This window comes from Lissotriton vulgaris, chromosome 6 (genome assembly GCF_964263255.1).
Source record: "Lissotriton vulgaris chromosome 6, aLisVul1.2, whole genome shotgun sequence".
In the NCBI taxonomy this organism is placed as follows: domain Eukaryota; kingdom Metazoa; phylum Chordata; class Amphibia; order Caudata; family Salamandridae; genus Lissotriton; species Lissotriton vulgaris.
In genome coordinates this window covers 1,019,186,287-1,019,203,359 of record NC_141694.1, presented here as the reverse complement: position 1 = coordinate 1,019,203,359, position 17,073 = coordinate 1,019,186,287, and the positions used below count along the sequence as shown (strand labels likewise).

Here is a 17,073-nt window from a genome sequence, read left to right as displayed (position 1 = left end):
TGGAGAAGGACCTTGGTTTTCAAATCTTTAGTCTTTTTGTCTGCCTTCTCTAGCTCGTCTTTGCGCCTATTTTCATAGTACTGGGCTGTGGCTAGAATCTGCGCTGACGTGGAAACAGCCCAAGCACTCTCTGAATCTTTCTATTTATTACATAGTTCGGGAAGCAGATTATGTACGAATTTGTCTACAAACAATCTTTGGCCACCCTCGGTAGCCATATCCTGACCACTATGATCGGCGAAAGTCTCTTCAAACCTCGTGAAAAAGTCAGACACGTTCTCATCTTTCTTCTGCTTGCACGCAGACAACTTGTCCCAATTCACACGTAATTCAGGCATTAAAGTCTTCATATATGTGATGATCCTACCAGGAAGTTCAGCTACTAAAGGCTCAGGCTTAGAGCCACCAACTTGTCTAGCATCAGCAGCAGTGATATGAGCCCACGTGTCACCTAATTCTTGGTCATGATCTGTATGACGAATCTTACTCCATAAAGGCTGTGGGACAACATTTCCAAACAACATGTCTACATCCGCTAAATTCATTATACATGAGCTGGCAGTCTGTGATAACTCCTTATAATACCCTGCCGGATTTTTGCGAGGATCAGGCAATGTCTGTTTTAGCGCTAGAACTTCAGATCTTTTCCATGGAACATGTACCCATACACGCTGGAAATGCGGGGGAATCGCTGGATTCGCATTCGCATCACCTTCCCTCCAAACTGGAGGAACCTCTCTCATGGGATACTGTCGCGCCTTTTTCCTACCTGGAATGTCATCCTCATGCAATGACCTAGAATTGTTCCCCTTACTCCTGTAGGATAACAACAGATCTATTGCTCGTTCAACATCTGCCCCTACAATCATGCCTTCATAGAACTTGAAACGCATACGGAATAGTTCCTTCATGTTGCGTTCTGGATCGTTTGTCTGCAAATCTTCGCAGAGATATACACACATCTCTTGGAATACATATCTCTGTGTGGGTGCTTCCCACTGACGGAAAACTTCGGACTCAACATCATACTTTACAGAATCAGTAACCCATTTACGTGCTAATTCATTCAGCACCTCTCTTTCCTGATAATCAGGCAGTCGACTTCGTAACTGTCTACGTCCTGTATTAGGGGTCGTCTTAGGCGACCCAAAGAAAGATGAGAAAAGACAGTGTTTGTCACTCCCTGTCGAACAGAAGGGGAAGCAAGTAGAAAGGCAGAAACGTCAGAAAAGCCAGGCTGATGGAAAGCAGAAGTCTAGGCAATAGCAGAAGAAGTATCAGGAGAAATTGTTGGAGCAGTAGGCAAAGTCGTAGACAAAGAAGAAGGAGTATGTTGCGAAGGCGGCAGCCCTTGAGAGGGCTGCGCCGGAGGAGTAGAAACCAGCTGAAGAGGAGCTGGTGTTTGTGTAAGAACTGGCGTTCGTGCGCCGGGGCGCGGTATAACAAAATGCCGCGGGGTTGCAGTAGCATCTTGTGCATAGGGGGGTGGTGAACTCAACAAGTGGGACATTAGAGGATTGCTATCAATTTTCTACGTTGATCCTTGTCCGCTACGTGGCAACACTGGGTAGCATTTATCTACTGCTAGCTTCTTACTTCTAAGCATTTGTTCACTCTCTTGCTCTTCCTCATTATCCCTGTATGCAACGGCAGCTTGTACCATCGACATACCTCTTTTATTTTTCTTTGCTAATTTCATTTCTTTCTGTTTGGCTTCTTTGCGCCATAAGCGAAAAGAGTCAAACATTGCCGGCCGGGCTTTCTTCTTGAACAATTTGACCTCGAGATTATCTAGGATTTCTGTGTCAAAGCTACCATATTGGGGCCATTTTAAAACACCATCTTTGCGGGTGTATTTGATCCACACTTCATTGTATGTGATGGGGCCTACTCCGTGCTTCACATAAAGTTCATATGTTGGAGTTCCAATTGGAGGAACCGGACATGAATCCTCTAATCGGGAGTCCTTACAACCAAGACAAAACAAGTTTCCAAGTCTGCTAAGACCAGGCATCTTCGCTCTCTAGTCTAGCTTCAAACTTCAAAGGATTATCGATTACGATATTTCTCGTGAATACACGAGTCCCTTGGTTTGGCGCTTGCAAGTTCCAAACAAAGTGTATCACAAGGATACCAAAACTAAGAACAAAACTAAGGACTGGGAGACGCTCCACTTATACTTAACTGAAGTATTGATGATCGATGACGTCACTAGAAGACTGGTCTATCGTTTCGCTCTACCAAGTATCGATGGGTCCAAAACAGGGCGATAGTCAGGGCAGCAGTCCTTCGTAGCCGTCGGGACGCAGGGAACCTCGCAGCAAAGACCTTCGGAACCACATCGACATACAGGGGTCGCTGAAGTGGCTGGCCGTCCTCTGGAATTTTCACACGAAGCTCCTCACGAACATATCGCTTGGACCGACACCGCTTGATACCGCCCCGAGTTGGGCGCCAAACTGAGGTGCCGGGTTTTTAGGAACCCGGTGGTGCCAGGGTAACAACACCCAGAGACCTCTTGGTTCTTCCTGTTCTGGACCACAGAAACACGGAGTCTTCTAGGTGATGTCAAGGATCGAGTTTTATTGGCTGCAACCAAGTAACAAGCGTCCTAGAAGTACAACAGCTCGGGTCGTATATTCTCGGGAGACTGTTCGTTTTTACAGAACCAGCCTTGTTCTTTTATACAAAAATATTAGCTGCGGGCAAGAATTCTTTACTTTACAGTATGGTCATATACATATTTCCAAAACAATGAAAAAGCGAAGTCATGATGGCAAACCCACATTTCGTATGTCCAGTTCGTGATGGATTACCCAGCCAGGCCCAGAACTCCCTTCAGATATCGATGAAACGGCAATAAAATCGGGCACCTCCTCATTGTAAAACTAGTCATAAACAAGAAATAGGGACAGGTGTGTGTATGATAAAACATGGTTTGTATGCAGTGAATGGTTTATGACATGTTGTGCCTTGATGCTATCTTACTCGGCCACTGGGCGAGGAGCCGCTGGAACAGGTTTGGCTGGAGGCAGTGAGGGCAGCTCGGCCAGGTCATGGGGAAGTCAGCCGAGGTGGACGTGTCCTTTCAGATGGCAAATTCGGCCTGGATCAAATTGACTATGTAAGGGCAATCCACAAGATGGATGCCGCTCACAAAATGGAACCCGAGGGTTCAACACAGGAAGTGCGATTTAGGGTTGTTTGTGTTACTCAATCGTGACGCAAATGCACAGGCATAACGACCTGATCATTACCGATCTGCCGATACCAAAATCGTCATGGTATGATGATATTTTCTGACACGGGTGTTGAACCTCAATACCGTATTATAGCAGGGCCCATAATTTTCAGAACCACAAAGGGTTGTCGAACCGAAGGTCGTCGAACCAAAGGTCGTCGAACCGAAGAAGGTGGTCGAACCAAAGAAGGTCGCCCAACCCAAAAAGGTTATCGAGTCAAAAGCTATAGAGCCGAAGAAGAGCCTCGAACCAAAACGGGTCGTCGATCCAAAAAGAACACCCGACCCAAAAAAGGCCGTTGATCCTAAAAAGAGTGTTGATCAACAAAAGCAGGATCACACCACACAGCCGGTCGAACCGAAAAAAGTTGTTGACTCGACCAAAAACCTTGAGCCGAAAAAAGCTGTCGAGCATAAAAAACGTATCGAACCAAAAGCTCCGGCCGATCCGAAACAGGTCGTCGACCCAAACAAAGTCACCAAACCGAAAAAGACTGTTAAACCAACAAACGACGTCCAACCAAAAAAAGTTACCGACCCCAAAGCAACAGTCGAGCCAAAAAAAAACTCCACAACCAAAGGCCCTCAAGCCAAAAGGTCACAAACAAGTCAGTAAGCCAAAAACATTGGCGCCAAAGCCAAGGACAGTTGAGGAAGAACTCTTCCATCCTGATCCAGAAACTGAGGAACAATCTAAACTGTATATAAACCCTGAAACAGGAAAAGTTACAGTTTATTACCGGAAAAAGAGACCATTGGACACGGACACTCCTTCCCCTGTTCCTCCAAAGAAAAAGGACTTTGGGACATCTCCCTCTAGGCCTTTTACTCCTCCTCCTTTCTATCCTAATATGCCTTTTGTGCCCTACTCTCCTACACAGTCAGATTATAATGATGGGGATAACATGGGGGAAGATCCTCAGGATGATTTTAATGAACCGGAGGATACTCATGCACAGGATGACACATGGGAGGACCAGAATGATCCATATGACACACAACCCATCCCAGACACCTCCCCATACCCTACAAAGCCGTCGCTTACTGACGACATCATAGTTTTTAACCAACTGCTAGATAGAGCAGCAAAATACCACAAGGTAGACATGCACACTGACCCAATAGTAGATGATTTTATATTTGACACTTTTCCTACCTCTGAGAAGAATGTCAGGACACTTCCTATGCTAAAAAAGGTACAAAAACGCATGCCAGACATATTCAAAGATCCAGCCAGAGCACGTGTACTCAATCCCAGGATTGAGAAAAAATATAAGGCGGCCCCTACAGACCCTACTTATATTAAATGCCAGTTGCCTTTAGACTCACTAGTAGTAGCAAACGCTCGCAAGAGAGCTAACTCACAAACAACAGGAGATGCTCCCCCTCCTGACAAGGAGTCTTAAAATATTAGAAGCCTCAGGCAAGAGAGTAGCCTCACAGGCTGCTAATTCATGGCGGATTGAAAACACACAAGCTCTACTAGCTCGCTACGATAAAGCACACTACGATCAACTTGAAGGTTTACTGCAACTCCTACAGTGGTGGAACCCACAAAACCTTTCCAAGGGGCGACTGTTCCAAGAGCCAGTTCCACAAGTAGTACTAACAGCGGACGCATCACTGACAGGTTGGGGAGCCCACTTACTTCAATACACAGTCCAAGGGCTCTGGACAATCAAACAAAAGACACTGCATATCAACCAATTAGAGTTGCTAGCAATATTTCTGGCACTAAAAGCATTCCAGAAATACTTATACAACAAGGCTGTGTTAATCCGGACTTACAACATGACAGCCATGTATTACATCCAAAACCAAGGAGGGACACACTCTCCACAGCTGTCTCACTTAGTGTGAGAAGTTGGCCTGATATATGATGCTCACTAGTTCTAGTGATCACCTTGTATCAGTCCAAACAACCCTTATGGTGATTGGTTGTAAAGTCAACCTTATAGACCAGCTATCCTAATGGTAGCATGGACAAAGCAGTCTTAGGCTAAACTCTTTTGGCATTTGAAGCTAATGTTTTACCACATATAACCCCTTGAATACCAAGTGAAAGGACACCACACAGGTTGTTATGAAAATAAACAAGTATTTATTAACTAACATACACCTCTGAACTCTTTATGAGGTCCGAGGGCTAAGCACATGACAAACTCTTAGGAAAAATACGTTTAAGTTGCACGATTTACAATGGTGCCCTACGGGCACGACAAACCATATACTAAGTAAGTGGAATGTGAAAGTCAGTAGAAGGAATGGAGCTGTCCAGAGGCTGTAGGATCTCTGGGACCACGCAATACTAACTTGAGGTAAGTACTAGGAGGCCCACGGAGCGCGTGTGCAGAGTGTGAACTCGCAGGCGAGATGCGTACAAACGTCTATGGACAGTACAGTTTAAGAAAAAGGTGAGTACGGACGTCCCTGACTAGGTAGGACAAAAACGACAATGGAACTGGACACTAGGAGAGTCAAGCTACCCTTGAGCACCGAAATGCTCGTGTTACCTCACCCACAGGCTGCGGGTGCATAGGTGCCAAGTCGTGCCGGGTTCCGGCGGTGAAGTCTATGGAGCCTGGAGGAAAAGATGCTGCAGGCGGTCAGGAGGAAGATGTCCAGTGTGATCCAAGGGTGGATCAGTGAAGAGAAGAACCTGAAAGCAGAGGGGACAATGTTCAAAGTCACTAGCCTGTGACTGGAGTGGAACCAGGAGTGGAACCAGATGTCGTCGTCGCGATCAGGTGAAGGTGGACACTTGTCTCTGCAGCCACGTGGACCAGGTGGTGTCTTCGACAACCAGGATGGAGGCACGAGCTGTCCCACGCAGGCTCTCGCTGTCGGCGGTGTCGTCTCCGGATTCGGGTTCAACAGGCCTTGGCAAAGGCAACCCACGCGGTGAGTGGAAACGGCGTCTGGAGTGGACCAGGAGGGTCCGGGGTGCTCCTCTTTTGGAGGGGAGCAAGGGCCAGTCTGGAGCAACCAGATCAGCAGTGATGATTTGGTGGATCGTCGTCTAGGAGGCCACAAGCAAGTCGGCAAGTGACCAGACAACGCTTCGAGCAGCAGGCAAGCAGAAGGGCCCCACGCAGATCTCGTGGAGGCTGGAGGGCTGATCTTCAGTGCAGGAGCTGCTTGGAATCGGGGCTTCTCAGTCCCCAAAGCACTTGGACGAGGATACCTCTGAAGTCGTGCTGGAGCGAAGTGCTGCTTCTTTCAAGATGGCCGGTCCCACGTGTCTTTTCGCACTCACGGATCTCAGCTGTGCTGCAGATGTAGGTAGAGGTTGGAGAGGTCTGGGAATCCGGGTCTCGTCGGGCTCTGAAGTCTGGATCCTTGCAGGAAGACAACAAAGGGAAGACGCTGATGGTGCCTGCTTGCGCAGGGTGGACACTCCTTGCCCACAAGGGAGATTCCTTCAGTCTTCTGTGGAGCAGAACGTCGAAGTCCAGAGTTTCTTCTTGTAAAGTTGTTCAGGATAGTCTAATTTGGAATGGGACCAGCTCCTACCTTTATCCGGCTAAAGGGGGCTGTACTACGACTAGGTCCCTCCTCTGGGAGGGACCAGGAAGGGGGGTGGTTACACCCCCTATCCTTTGTCCGGTCTTGCGCCAGCACTGGGGCTGGAGTGCCCCAGGAACTGGTTTAGACCGGTGTATGCACAGGGACACCTTGTGTGCCCCAGGCATGTCTCATTCCTTTCAGCCCTGTCCTACCTAATACACAAAATCCTGTCTGGGGTGGTGCTAGCACCTCCCAAGGCAGGAAACCCTTTGTCCAAGCCTCCCTCGCTGGAAGGACTCCCAGCAGCAGGAGGTCAGACTTGTGTCTGTGGTGGCAGCATCCATTTTGTGATGCTGAGGCTCATGTTAACTTTAACCGGGGTTCACAGTTACATACATGTCGTGTCCCTCTAGAAGGGTGGAATGCTACCCCCGTCGCCAGAATTGGCGAGGGGGTAGTATTCCAATTCGTATGACACCTTACTCGACATGTTTTGATAATGTTATACCAGAGTTAGCATTTAACCGCGAGGATTATAATGCATTTAAGAGTATATGGTATAGCGTTATCATGGAAACAGCTAAAGGACTTGGTTCCGAAAGCTGCAGACAGGCTCAGCTCATGCTAGAGCACCATCTCACATAATTCCAAGCACTCTGCCTTCAGGATTGATAAGGCCTGCCATAGGAGTGACTGATAGGAGGATATGTGTCCATTTTAGGGTTAGATATAGGGATACTATATCTAAAGCAAAGGGTGATTACACCACCTTGCCCCAACTGATTGATCAGCCAGTTGTGTCAGATTTGGATGGCCAGCCAGGGGTGGCATAATACATGCTGCAGCCCCTGGTAGGCCCTGAGTGCACCAATGCCCTGGGTACATAGGGTACACTGTACAGGGACTGATAAGGTGACTCAGTCCAATTGGATATGCACCTAAGGTACATGGATGTCAATTTAGAGAGAGACAGCTAGGCTGTGGGTCTGATTAGCAGGCCCACAGCCAGGGAAAGTCGTAAACCAGTTGAAGCAAAAAGCAAAAATCGGGGGTGACCATAGGATTGCAGACCCTACTCTCCTACACTTAGCACAGAGCGTATGGAGGTGGGCAATTCCCAAAAACATTTTTCTCCTTGCAGACCACCTGCCAGGGAAAGACAATCAGATATCGGATCTGTTAAGCAGACACGCCCACACGAATGGGAGATTCACCCTTAACTTCTCCAACCATTCTTCCAAAAATGGGGCCATCCAGAGATACATCTGTTTGCCACAAACGAAAACTCAAAATGCCAGTACTTTGCCGCCAGGTTCCCACATCCGTTGTCACAGGGCAATGCGATATGGATGAACTGGTCAGCAGATTTGCGTACGCTTTTTCACAAGCCCCACTGATTCCGCTGGTGGCACGCAAACTACGTCAGCAGTCACTCACAATGAACCCGGTTGCTCCCAAATGGGCAAGACAGCCATGGTACACAACGTTCCTAGAACTTTCAGTAGTTCCCCACCAAAGACTGCGCCTCTCACCCCATCTTTTAACTCAGAACCATGGAGAAATCAGGCTCCCAGATCCTAATCAGATGAACCTAGCGATCTGGCTCCTGAAGTCTTAGAGTTCGGATACCTTAACTTACCTCCTGATTGCATGAACATTATCAAGGAGGCAAGAAGGCCAACTACTAGAGCATGCTATGCAGCTAAATGTAAAAGATTTGTAATTTATTGCAACAATAACCAAATCAATCCATTAGATGCTTCCATCCAAAACATTATTAGTTACCTCTTGCATCTCCGAAGATGTAATCTGGTATACTCTTCTATAAGGCTACATCTTGCTGCTATAAGAGCATATCTCCAGAACAGACACCACCTTTCCCTGTTTAAGGTACCCCCAATCAAAGCCTTTATGGAAGGTTTTAAAAGGATAACCCCTCCAAAGCACCCACCTTCACCAGTCTGGAACTTAAATGTGGTACTTACCAGACTTATGGGACCTCCTTTCGAACCACTCCATTCATGTGAATTGCAATTTCTAACATGGAAAGTGGCATTCTTAATTGCCATTACCTCCCTCAGGCGAGTAAGTGAGCTACAGGCACTAACTATTCAAGAACCCTTCATGCAAATAAGGTAGTACTTCGGACCAACCCTAAGTTTATGCCAAAAGTCATATCCACTTTCCATATCAATCAATCAATAGAATTGCCAGTTTTCTTCCAAAACCTGCAGTCAGTACCTGAAAGAGCCCTACACACACTAGATGTAAGGAGAGCTCTGCTATGTTATGTCGACAGGACTAAATCATTTAGGAAAACAAAGCAACTGTTTGTTGCTTTTTCGCCACAACATAAAGGTAATCCTATCTCAAAATCAGGAATAACCAGATGGATAGTCATTCAAATATGCTAACAAAAAGCTAAACGCACTCTTAACAGTTCCCCCAAAAGCACACTATACGCGTAAAATGGGGGCATCTATGGCTTTCCTTGGGAATATTCCCCTTGAAGACATATGTAGGGCAGCTACATGGTCTACCATACACACTTTCACTAAACACTATTGTGTAGACGTGCAAACAAAGCAGCAAGCTGCTGTCGGCCAGGCTGTCCTTAAAACTCTTTTTCAGACTGCTGCAGCTGGTACAGGTGACCACCGCTAGAGGAGATACTGCTATACAGTCTATGCTAAGATATGAATTCAGCAGCCCACATGCCTCGAACGGAAAATGCGACTTACCAGTATGCATCTGTTCTTGGCATGTAGGGCTGCTGACATTCATATCGCCCCCCCCCCCCCCCCCCCCCCCCCCCCCCGTGCCTGTTGCAGCTGCAGGATTCTCTTTTGCCTTGCCATCTCTTACTTTACTATACTCCATCTTTGCCACAATGGCGAAAAACAATCTGAGGATGTTTTGATAATGTTATACCAGAGTTAGCATTTAACCGCGAGGATTATAATGCATTTAAGAGTATATGGTATAGCGTTATCATGGAAACAGCTAAAGGACTTGGTTCCGAAAGCTGCAGACAGGCTCAGCTCATGCTAGAGCACCATCTCACATAATTCCAAGCACTCTGCCTTCAGGATTGATAAGGCCTGCCATAGGAGTGACTGATAGGAGGATATGTGTCCATTTTAGGGTTAGATATAGGGATACTATATCTAAAGCAAAGGGTGATTACACCACCTTGCCCCAACTGATTGATCAGCCAGTTGTGTCAGATTTGGATGGCCAGCCAGGGGTGGCATAATACATGCTGCAGCCCCTGGTAGGCCCTGAGTGCACCAATGCCCTGGGTACATAGGGTACACTGTACAGGGACTGATAAGGTGACTCAGTCCAATTGGATATGCACCTAAGGTACATGGATGTCAATTTAGAGAGAGTCAGCTACGCTGTGGGTCTGATTAGCAGGCCCACAGCCAGGGAAAGTATTAAACCAGTTGAAGCAAAAAGCAAAAATCGGGGGTGACCATAGGATTGCAGACCCTACTCTCCTACACTTAGCACAGAGCGTATGGAGGTGGGCAATTCCCAAAAACATTTTTCTCCTTGCAGACCACCTGCCAGGGAAAGACAATCAGATATCGGATCTGTTAAGCAGACACGCCCACACGAATGGGAGATTCACCCTCAACTTCTCCAACCATTCTTCCAAAAATGGGGCCATCCAGAGATAGATCTGTATGCCACAAACGAAAACTCAAAATGCCAGTACTTTGCCGCCAGGTTCCCACATCCGTTGTCACAGGGCAATGCGATATGGATGAACTGGTCAGCAGATTTGCGTACGCTTTTTCACAAGCCCCACTGATTCCGCTGGTGGCACGCAAACTAAGTCAGCAGTCACTCACAATGAACCTGGTTGCTCCCAAATGGGCAAGACAGCCATGGTACACAACGTTCCTAGAACTTTCAGTAGTTCCCCACCAAAGACTGCGCCTCTCACCCCATCTTTTAACTCAGAACCATGGAGAAATCAGGCTCCCAGATCCTAATCAGATGAACCTAGCGATCTGGCTCCTGAAGTCTTAGAGTTCGGATACCTTAACTTACCTCCTGATTGCATGAACATTATCAAGGAGGCAAGAAGGCCAACTACTAGAGCATGCTATGCAGCTAAATGTAAAAGATTTGTAATTTATTGCAACAATAACCAAATCAATCCATTAGATGCTTCCATCCAAAACATTATTAGTTACCTCTTGCATCTCCGAAGATGTAATCTGGTATACTCTTCTATAAGGCTACATCTTGCTGCTATAAGAGCATATCTCCAGAACAGACACCACCTTTCCCTGTTTAAGGTACCCCCAATCAAAGCCTTTATGGAAGGTTTTAAAAGGATAACCCCTCCAAAGCACCCACCTTCACCAGTCTGGAACTTAAATGTGGTACTTACCAGACTTATGGGACCTCCTTTCGAACCACTCCATTCATGTGAATTGCAATTTCTAACATGGAAAGTGGCATTCTTAATTGCCATTACCTCCCTCAGGCGAGTAAGTGAGCTACAGGCACTAACTATTCTAGAACCCTTCATGCAAATAAGGTAGTACTTCGGACCAACCCTAAGTTTATGCCAAAAGTCATATCCACTTTCCATATCAATCAATCAATAGAATTGCCAGTTTTCTTCCAAAACCTGCAGTCAGTACCTGAAAGAGCCCTACACACACTAGATGTAAGGAGAGCTCTGCTATGTTATGTCGACAGGACTAAATCATTTAGGAAAACAAAGCAACTGTTTGTTGCTTTTTCGCCACAACATAAAGGTAATCCTATCTCAAAATCAGGAATAACCAGATGGATAGTCATTCAAATATGCTAACAAAAAGCTAAACGCACTCTTAACAGTTCCCCCAAAAGCACACTATACGCGTAAAATGGGGGCATCTATGGCTTTCCTTGGGAATATTCCCCTTGAAGACATATGTAGGGCAGCTACATGGTCTACCATACACACTTTCACTAAACACTATTGTGTAGACGTGCAAACAAAGCAGCAAGCTGCTGTCGGCCAGGCTGTCCTTAAAACTCTTTTTCAGACTGCTGCAGCTGGTACAGGTGACCACCGCTAGAGGAGATACTGCTATACAGTCTATGCTAAGATATGAATTCAGCAGCCCACATGCCTCGAACGGAAAATGCGACTTACCAGTATGCATCTGTTCTTGGCATGTAGGGCTGCTGACATTCATATCGCCCCCCCCCCCCCCCCGGTGCCTGTTGCAGCTGCAGGATTCTCTTTTGCCTTGCCATCTCTTACTTTACTATACTCCATCTTTACCACAATGGCGAAAAACAATCTGAGGATGGAGAAGATGCCCATGCGCACTGTAGTCCAGGGGAGGAGTCACCTATCTCGTGATACTTCGAAGACTCTTCCAGGACAACAAGGTAAAATCATCCGGACCCAACACTAGGCGGCGATCTATGCTAAGATATGAATGTCAGCAGCCCTACATGCCAAGAACAGATGCATACTGGTAAGTAGCATTTTCCTACTGAATTAAAGTAACTTTTTCTTTTTTAAATGTATATTATGTTTTATCAAAGGCTTATTATTATAAGTTTGTATTAGGTTTGGGCGTATCTTTTTGGAAATATTATGTTACAGGTCCTTCTGTTTTAAAAAATGTAAACATTTTGTTCAGAGGAAAATAAAACGCAGTAGCTCAGGCCTTTACTCGAAGCGTCTGTTGTTTATGTTGCTCTCACCAATAAAATGTAGGTTAATTTATCATTTCACAGCTTTCTACCGTTCTCTGGAAAACTATATATTTCAAAAATTTTAATTAAATAATGTTCTAAATGATGTACAGCTCTGGTCAGACTTATTAGGTTTATTTTCAGTACAGTTGAGTTCTCTTTAATCTTATTTTTCCACCAAATATTTCTTCATTACTTTTCTAGCCTTTTACATTATCATTATTTTTGATGTCTACTTATGTGACTGTTTTATTTTTGATTATTTGTTAATCTGTTGTACTCTCTAGTGCAGCACAATGCTCATGTATAGACATATGTTATAATTTGTGGACCGCTATCTAGGTACATACTGATTCCCTTTTGTTCCCCTCCTGTTGTGCTCTGTTTTCTTAGGTCTTCCCTTTCAAAATATTATGTGGACATGTGATATTGTGTAATGGATTATTTTACGATTTGCAATGAATGTATATTGATTCTTTCTTTGACCAGAGGTTATTTTCCTTAGAAAGTAATAAGAGGTTGGCATTAGCACTCCGTTAAGTCATTTTATTCTCTGACATTTATCATGGGGGTTATGGGACATGTATATGCTTAGCCTCTCACCTTTACATCAATGTGTGGATTTTTTTTTACTAGTCTTGCTTCCAAGGATAGGATAGCATGCACATTGATGGTAATGAAGATCGTTCTTAGGCAAAGAGCTCTGTACCAGGTACAGCGCACCAAGATTCCTGTATCATACAGAAAAAATAGTTAAAATGGAAATACTTGTAAAATGTTAATTATTACATCCAGTGGTCATAAGGCCTATGTCTTAATATGATACAAAATTCTCTCTTTTTTTACTAGTCTTACATTTTCCTGTGATGGTCACCACTTGTATACATCAAACAGTGATGGGACTGTGATTGCATGGTGTCGCAAGGACCAGCAGCGCTTGAAACTACCCATGTTCTACTCTTTCCTACGCAGCTATGCAGTTTGTTGATGAATAACGATTCCTGGACTACTTGATGAAGCACCCTGTTGCTACTGACTGCTTAATAGCATGATCATCAAGCTTCTCTTACTCGACTTGTTATTGGAGGCAGATTTCTAGCTGCTAAAAACATCAGTTGGGGTTATAACATTTCACTGTTTTGTCTTTATTACAGTTTGTAATTTTTAAGTATTTATATGCATGCATAACTTTGCTCTTGTTTAAAATTGTAAATGAAAATAGAATGAAACCAAGATTCAGAGCATAATTTGTATGCAACCACAGCCATAAAATCTGCGTCAATTATGACTAGTATGCTGTGTTCCAGAAATTAACAGATAATTCATGAATTATTGGCAAGAGAATTAGAAAATGTCAAATGGTAATCCGCTTGATTAAAGGCTATGGAGCAACACCCCTCACAGACAATGCCTGCTTGTGTATCAAATTTCGTTAGGCTGAAAAATGTTAGACTAAATGGTAATGTATATAAATCATACATCTTTCTACCATTTTATGATTTTTGCTGCTCCTATTACAGTTACAATAGGTACTTTCGGTACAGTGTTTAATGCATTTATGGGTGTTATAACAATGATTTTTTTGTCAAATATTTTTATTAACATTTTCGTATATGTAACATATTGCATGGTAGTACATTAAAACTGACTTCATTACGTAGGTTTCAAACATTTGTAATTGCAGTTGTTTGTCTGGGACGACATTTACCTTTTACATAGTATGATCGCTTCAACATACATTATCCCATTGTTGTGTGTGCTTTTACACATGAAAATGCATCTCCTTCCTTTTGATTACTGGTGTACCAACTACCAGTTGTGGTTCTTAACTATTAACTGGGTGTGAAACTGGGGTGGTGTTTGTGAGGTCCGAGATATGTGGGTCAGGCGGGGTGCCTGGGCCATAATGTATCCTGTCTGTGGGTATGGTTAATTTCTTCGGGTTGGAACCTGTCCAGCCGTTACGGCCTTTCTGGCTGACCTAGTTAGTGTATGATTGAGTTGTTGTACACCGTTACGCACTTGCAGTACTTTGGGGAATAGTGTGTGTGCCTATGGTCTGGATCTGTGCTTGCAAGCCTGCTGGGGCTTGCGATTATATGCTTGGATCGCCACACGTTGTTTTTTGTTTGAATTGGTGTAAAAGTAGGGTCCACTCCATGGATATGTGGCGTTTGCGTATTCCTTTTATTTCCTCCTCACTGATTGCCTCCTCTTCTGCTGATGCCTATTTGCTCACTGCTCCCACCCAGGCTGCTATCGGAGGTCCCACAGGGTCCCGCCAATGCATAGCTATCCCTCTTTTAGCTATTAGTATTTCTAGTGACGCATAACGGATTTGTAGTTTGTGTTGTTTCCGCCTTCAGAAGCTTCAGAGTGTGCATGCCTCCCATCTGTTCATGTCGGGTATACCTGTGAGATGTCTTAGAGTCTCATGGATAGTGTTCCAATATAATCGAATTGTGGGACATGTCCAAAACATGTGATGAAAGTCTGCATCCGGTGATTGATATCTGGGGAATAGGAACTTCGTGGTTGGATAATATCGCTGGAGACGCGCTGGTGTTTGATACGCTCTGTGTAATATGTAAAATTGTATGTTTTTAAAGCGCGCATTGCGGGACACCTTTTTGGAGTATGCGAGTGCTGTCTCCCATTCTTTTTCATGTAGCTGGCACCCTAGTTCTTCCCCCCATGTCGCCCACAGCGCATCTAGTGGTTTGTTTATGAGCTCCCCGTATGTCTTTATAAAGCCAGGTTACCAGGTGCCAGCCCATTCCCATGTGCATGATTGTGTGTATGACCGGATGAGTTGTGGGTTCTCCTTCTGTCAAATCATTAAATGTAAGGTAGCTTGCTATGATCTGCCTATGAATTAGGAATTGCCCGGTAGGAAGGTCAAATTCTCCCATTATCTGGCAGAACGGCCTGAGTTGTCTGTCCTCGAACAGGGATTCTATCTTCTTTAGTGAGTGTTCTGTCAATATGCGTAGCATACAAGTTGTATAGTACGTCTCTCGTCTGGGCCATCCTATTAAAGGCATCAGAGGAGAGTAGAAAGGCACCCCTGTGGACATACGATGTATCCTTTGCATGCATTTACACGCCACAGTCACCTGTATTGGGTATGTGCGCCACGGTTTAGTGCCTGGCAGTAGCAATCGGCAGATTTCCGGAGTGGGTATGGTGCCCGTCACTGTGTGGGTTTCCCGTATGTGTCTGCCCGCCGTCCAGTTGGACAGCCACTGTAGTTGCGCTACCATGAGAGTTGGACCTATCCCTATCCGTTGTAGGACCACAAACAGGTATGGCCATGTGAGAGTATCAAATGCCTTCTCGAGGTCTAAGATGAGACAGACCGCACTAGGGAAGGTGGCACTCACAGGTGTTATAACAATGATAACGAGGGTTTCTGCTCAGTCTTTTACTATTCATTTGAAATATTCTTACCATAACTCTTGTTTATGATGGTGTCTTTCTGCATCAGAGACCAGAATATTTTAATAAGGTCTAATAAATATATAAATTAATATGAACTGTTTTTAATATGAACTGTTTTAAGTCCAGCATACCAGTGAGGTCTCTAGTGGGCTGTATGCTTTTTAGAAGATTGTAAAAGAGGATTGATTCTCTTAAAGCATTGATAATCTACTTGTTAAGCAAATGTAAATGCTTGTTCTACCCATTTGAAAATATATATTGTTCCTAATATATAACAGTCACAAAAAATATATATTTAAAATATTTCAAAAAGGAAAATCATGTCCAAGAATGCATTTAATTTTAATTTAATTAAATACATTTTTGGTTTACGTATTTGATAGAGACATCTACCTGCATATTCCTTACCTTAGAATTTTCCAGGCGTTCGACCGGATCCAGAAGATGTTCGCGTGAGCAGTATGCGGGTAGGTGGCATCGTGCTGTACTGCATCATCTGCGCCAGAAGTGACGTCTGCATCATGTATATAAGCCCTATCTTGTGTGCTGATGTCAGTTATTTTCTTTCCACACCAGTTAGCGATGATCCGGAGAGAAAGCTACCCCTCTGTTGCTTTTTTAAAAACTTTTTTCGATGTTTTGGCATTATTTCTTGAGACATTTTTCCTCCTGGTGTGTTGAGGTGATATCTTCAAGGAAGACACTTTTTAGACCATGTGGCACTTGTCATCACGGCATATCTGATAGAGACATCTAGCCACAAATTCCACACCTTTGAACTTCCAGGAATTGGGCTGGATCCAGATTTTTTTTTATAGCAGTAACCCAGTGCACCGATTGGTGGCGTTGGTCGACTCTCTGTGATTAGCTCCAATGTGTTTTAGTGAGTATTCAAATAATATGTGTGTGTGGAACTACCTGTTTTAGCATGAGATACATATTAGTTGTGCCTGTCTATGTGAATGAATATGTAGGCGCTTCTGTTATTATTTAAGTGGATGTTTTAATTCCCATTCTGCTTTTCTACTTAGGTGTGTCAGATTGAAATCTGGATGGTTCAGTGGATATGTAATTGAGCACATGGCTTTCTATTAGCACATATAACTCCCTGAACCTTCAGGGTACTTATTCTACCTTTTAAGCAAATACAGCCTGCCCTATGGCCT

At 44.5% G+C, this 17,073-nt stretch overlaps 1 protein-coding gene across 3 annotated transcripts in view; it reads left to right on the top strand.

Moving 5' to 3' along the window:
- LYST (lysosomal trafficking regulator) overlaps window positions 1–14,135 on the top strand; it is a 4,348,576-nt gene extending 4,334,441 nt beyond the window's left edge. For all 3 annotated transcript variants that reach the window (XM_086927077.1, XM_086927076.1, XM_086927078.1), the window contains one exon: window positions 13,316–14,135. In XM_086927077.1, coding sequence (XP_086783203.1) covers window positions 13,316–13,454 — 139 coding nt within the window. In that variant the 3' untranslated portion in view covers window positions 13,455–14,135. The remainder of the gene's footprint in view (window positions 1–13,315) is intronic.
- Window positions 14,136–17,073: the final 2,938 nt, after the last annotated feature.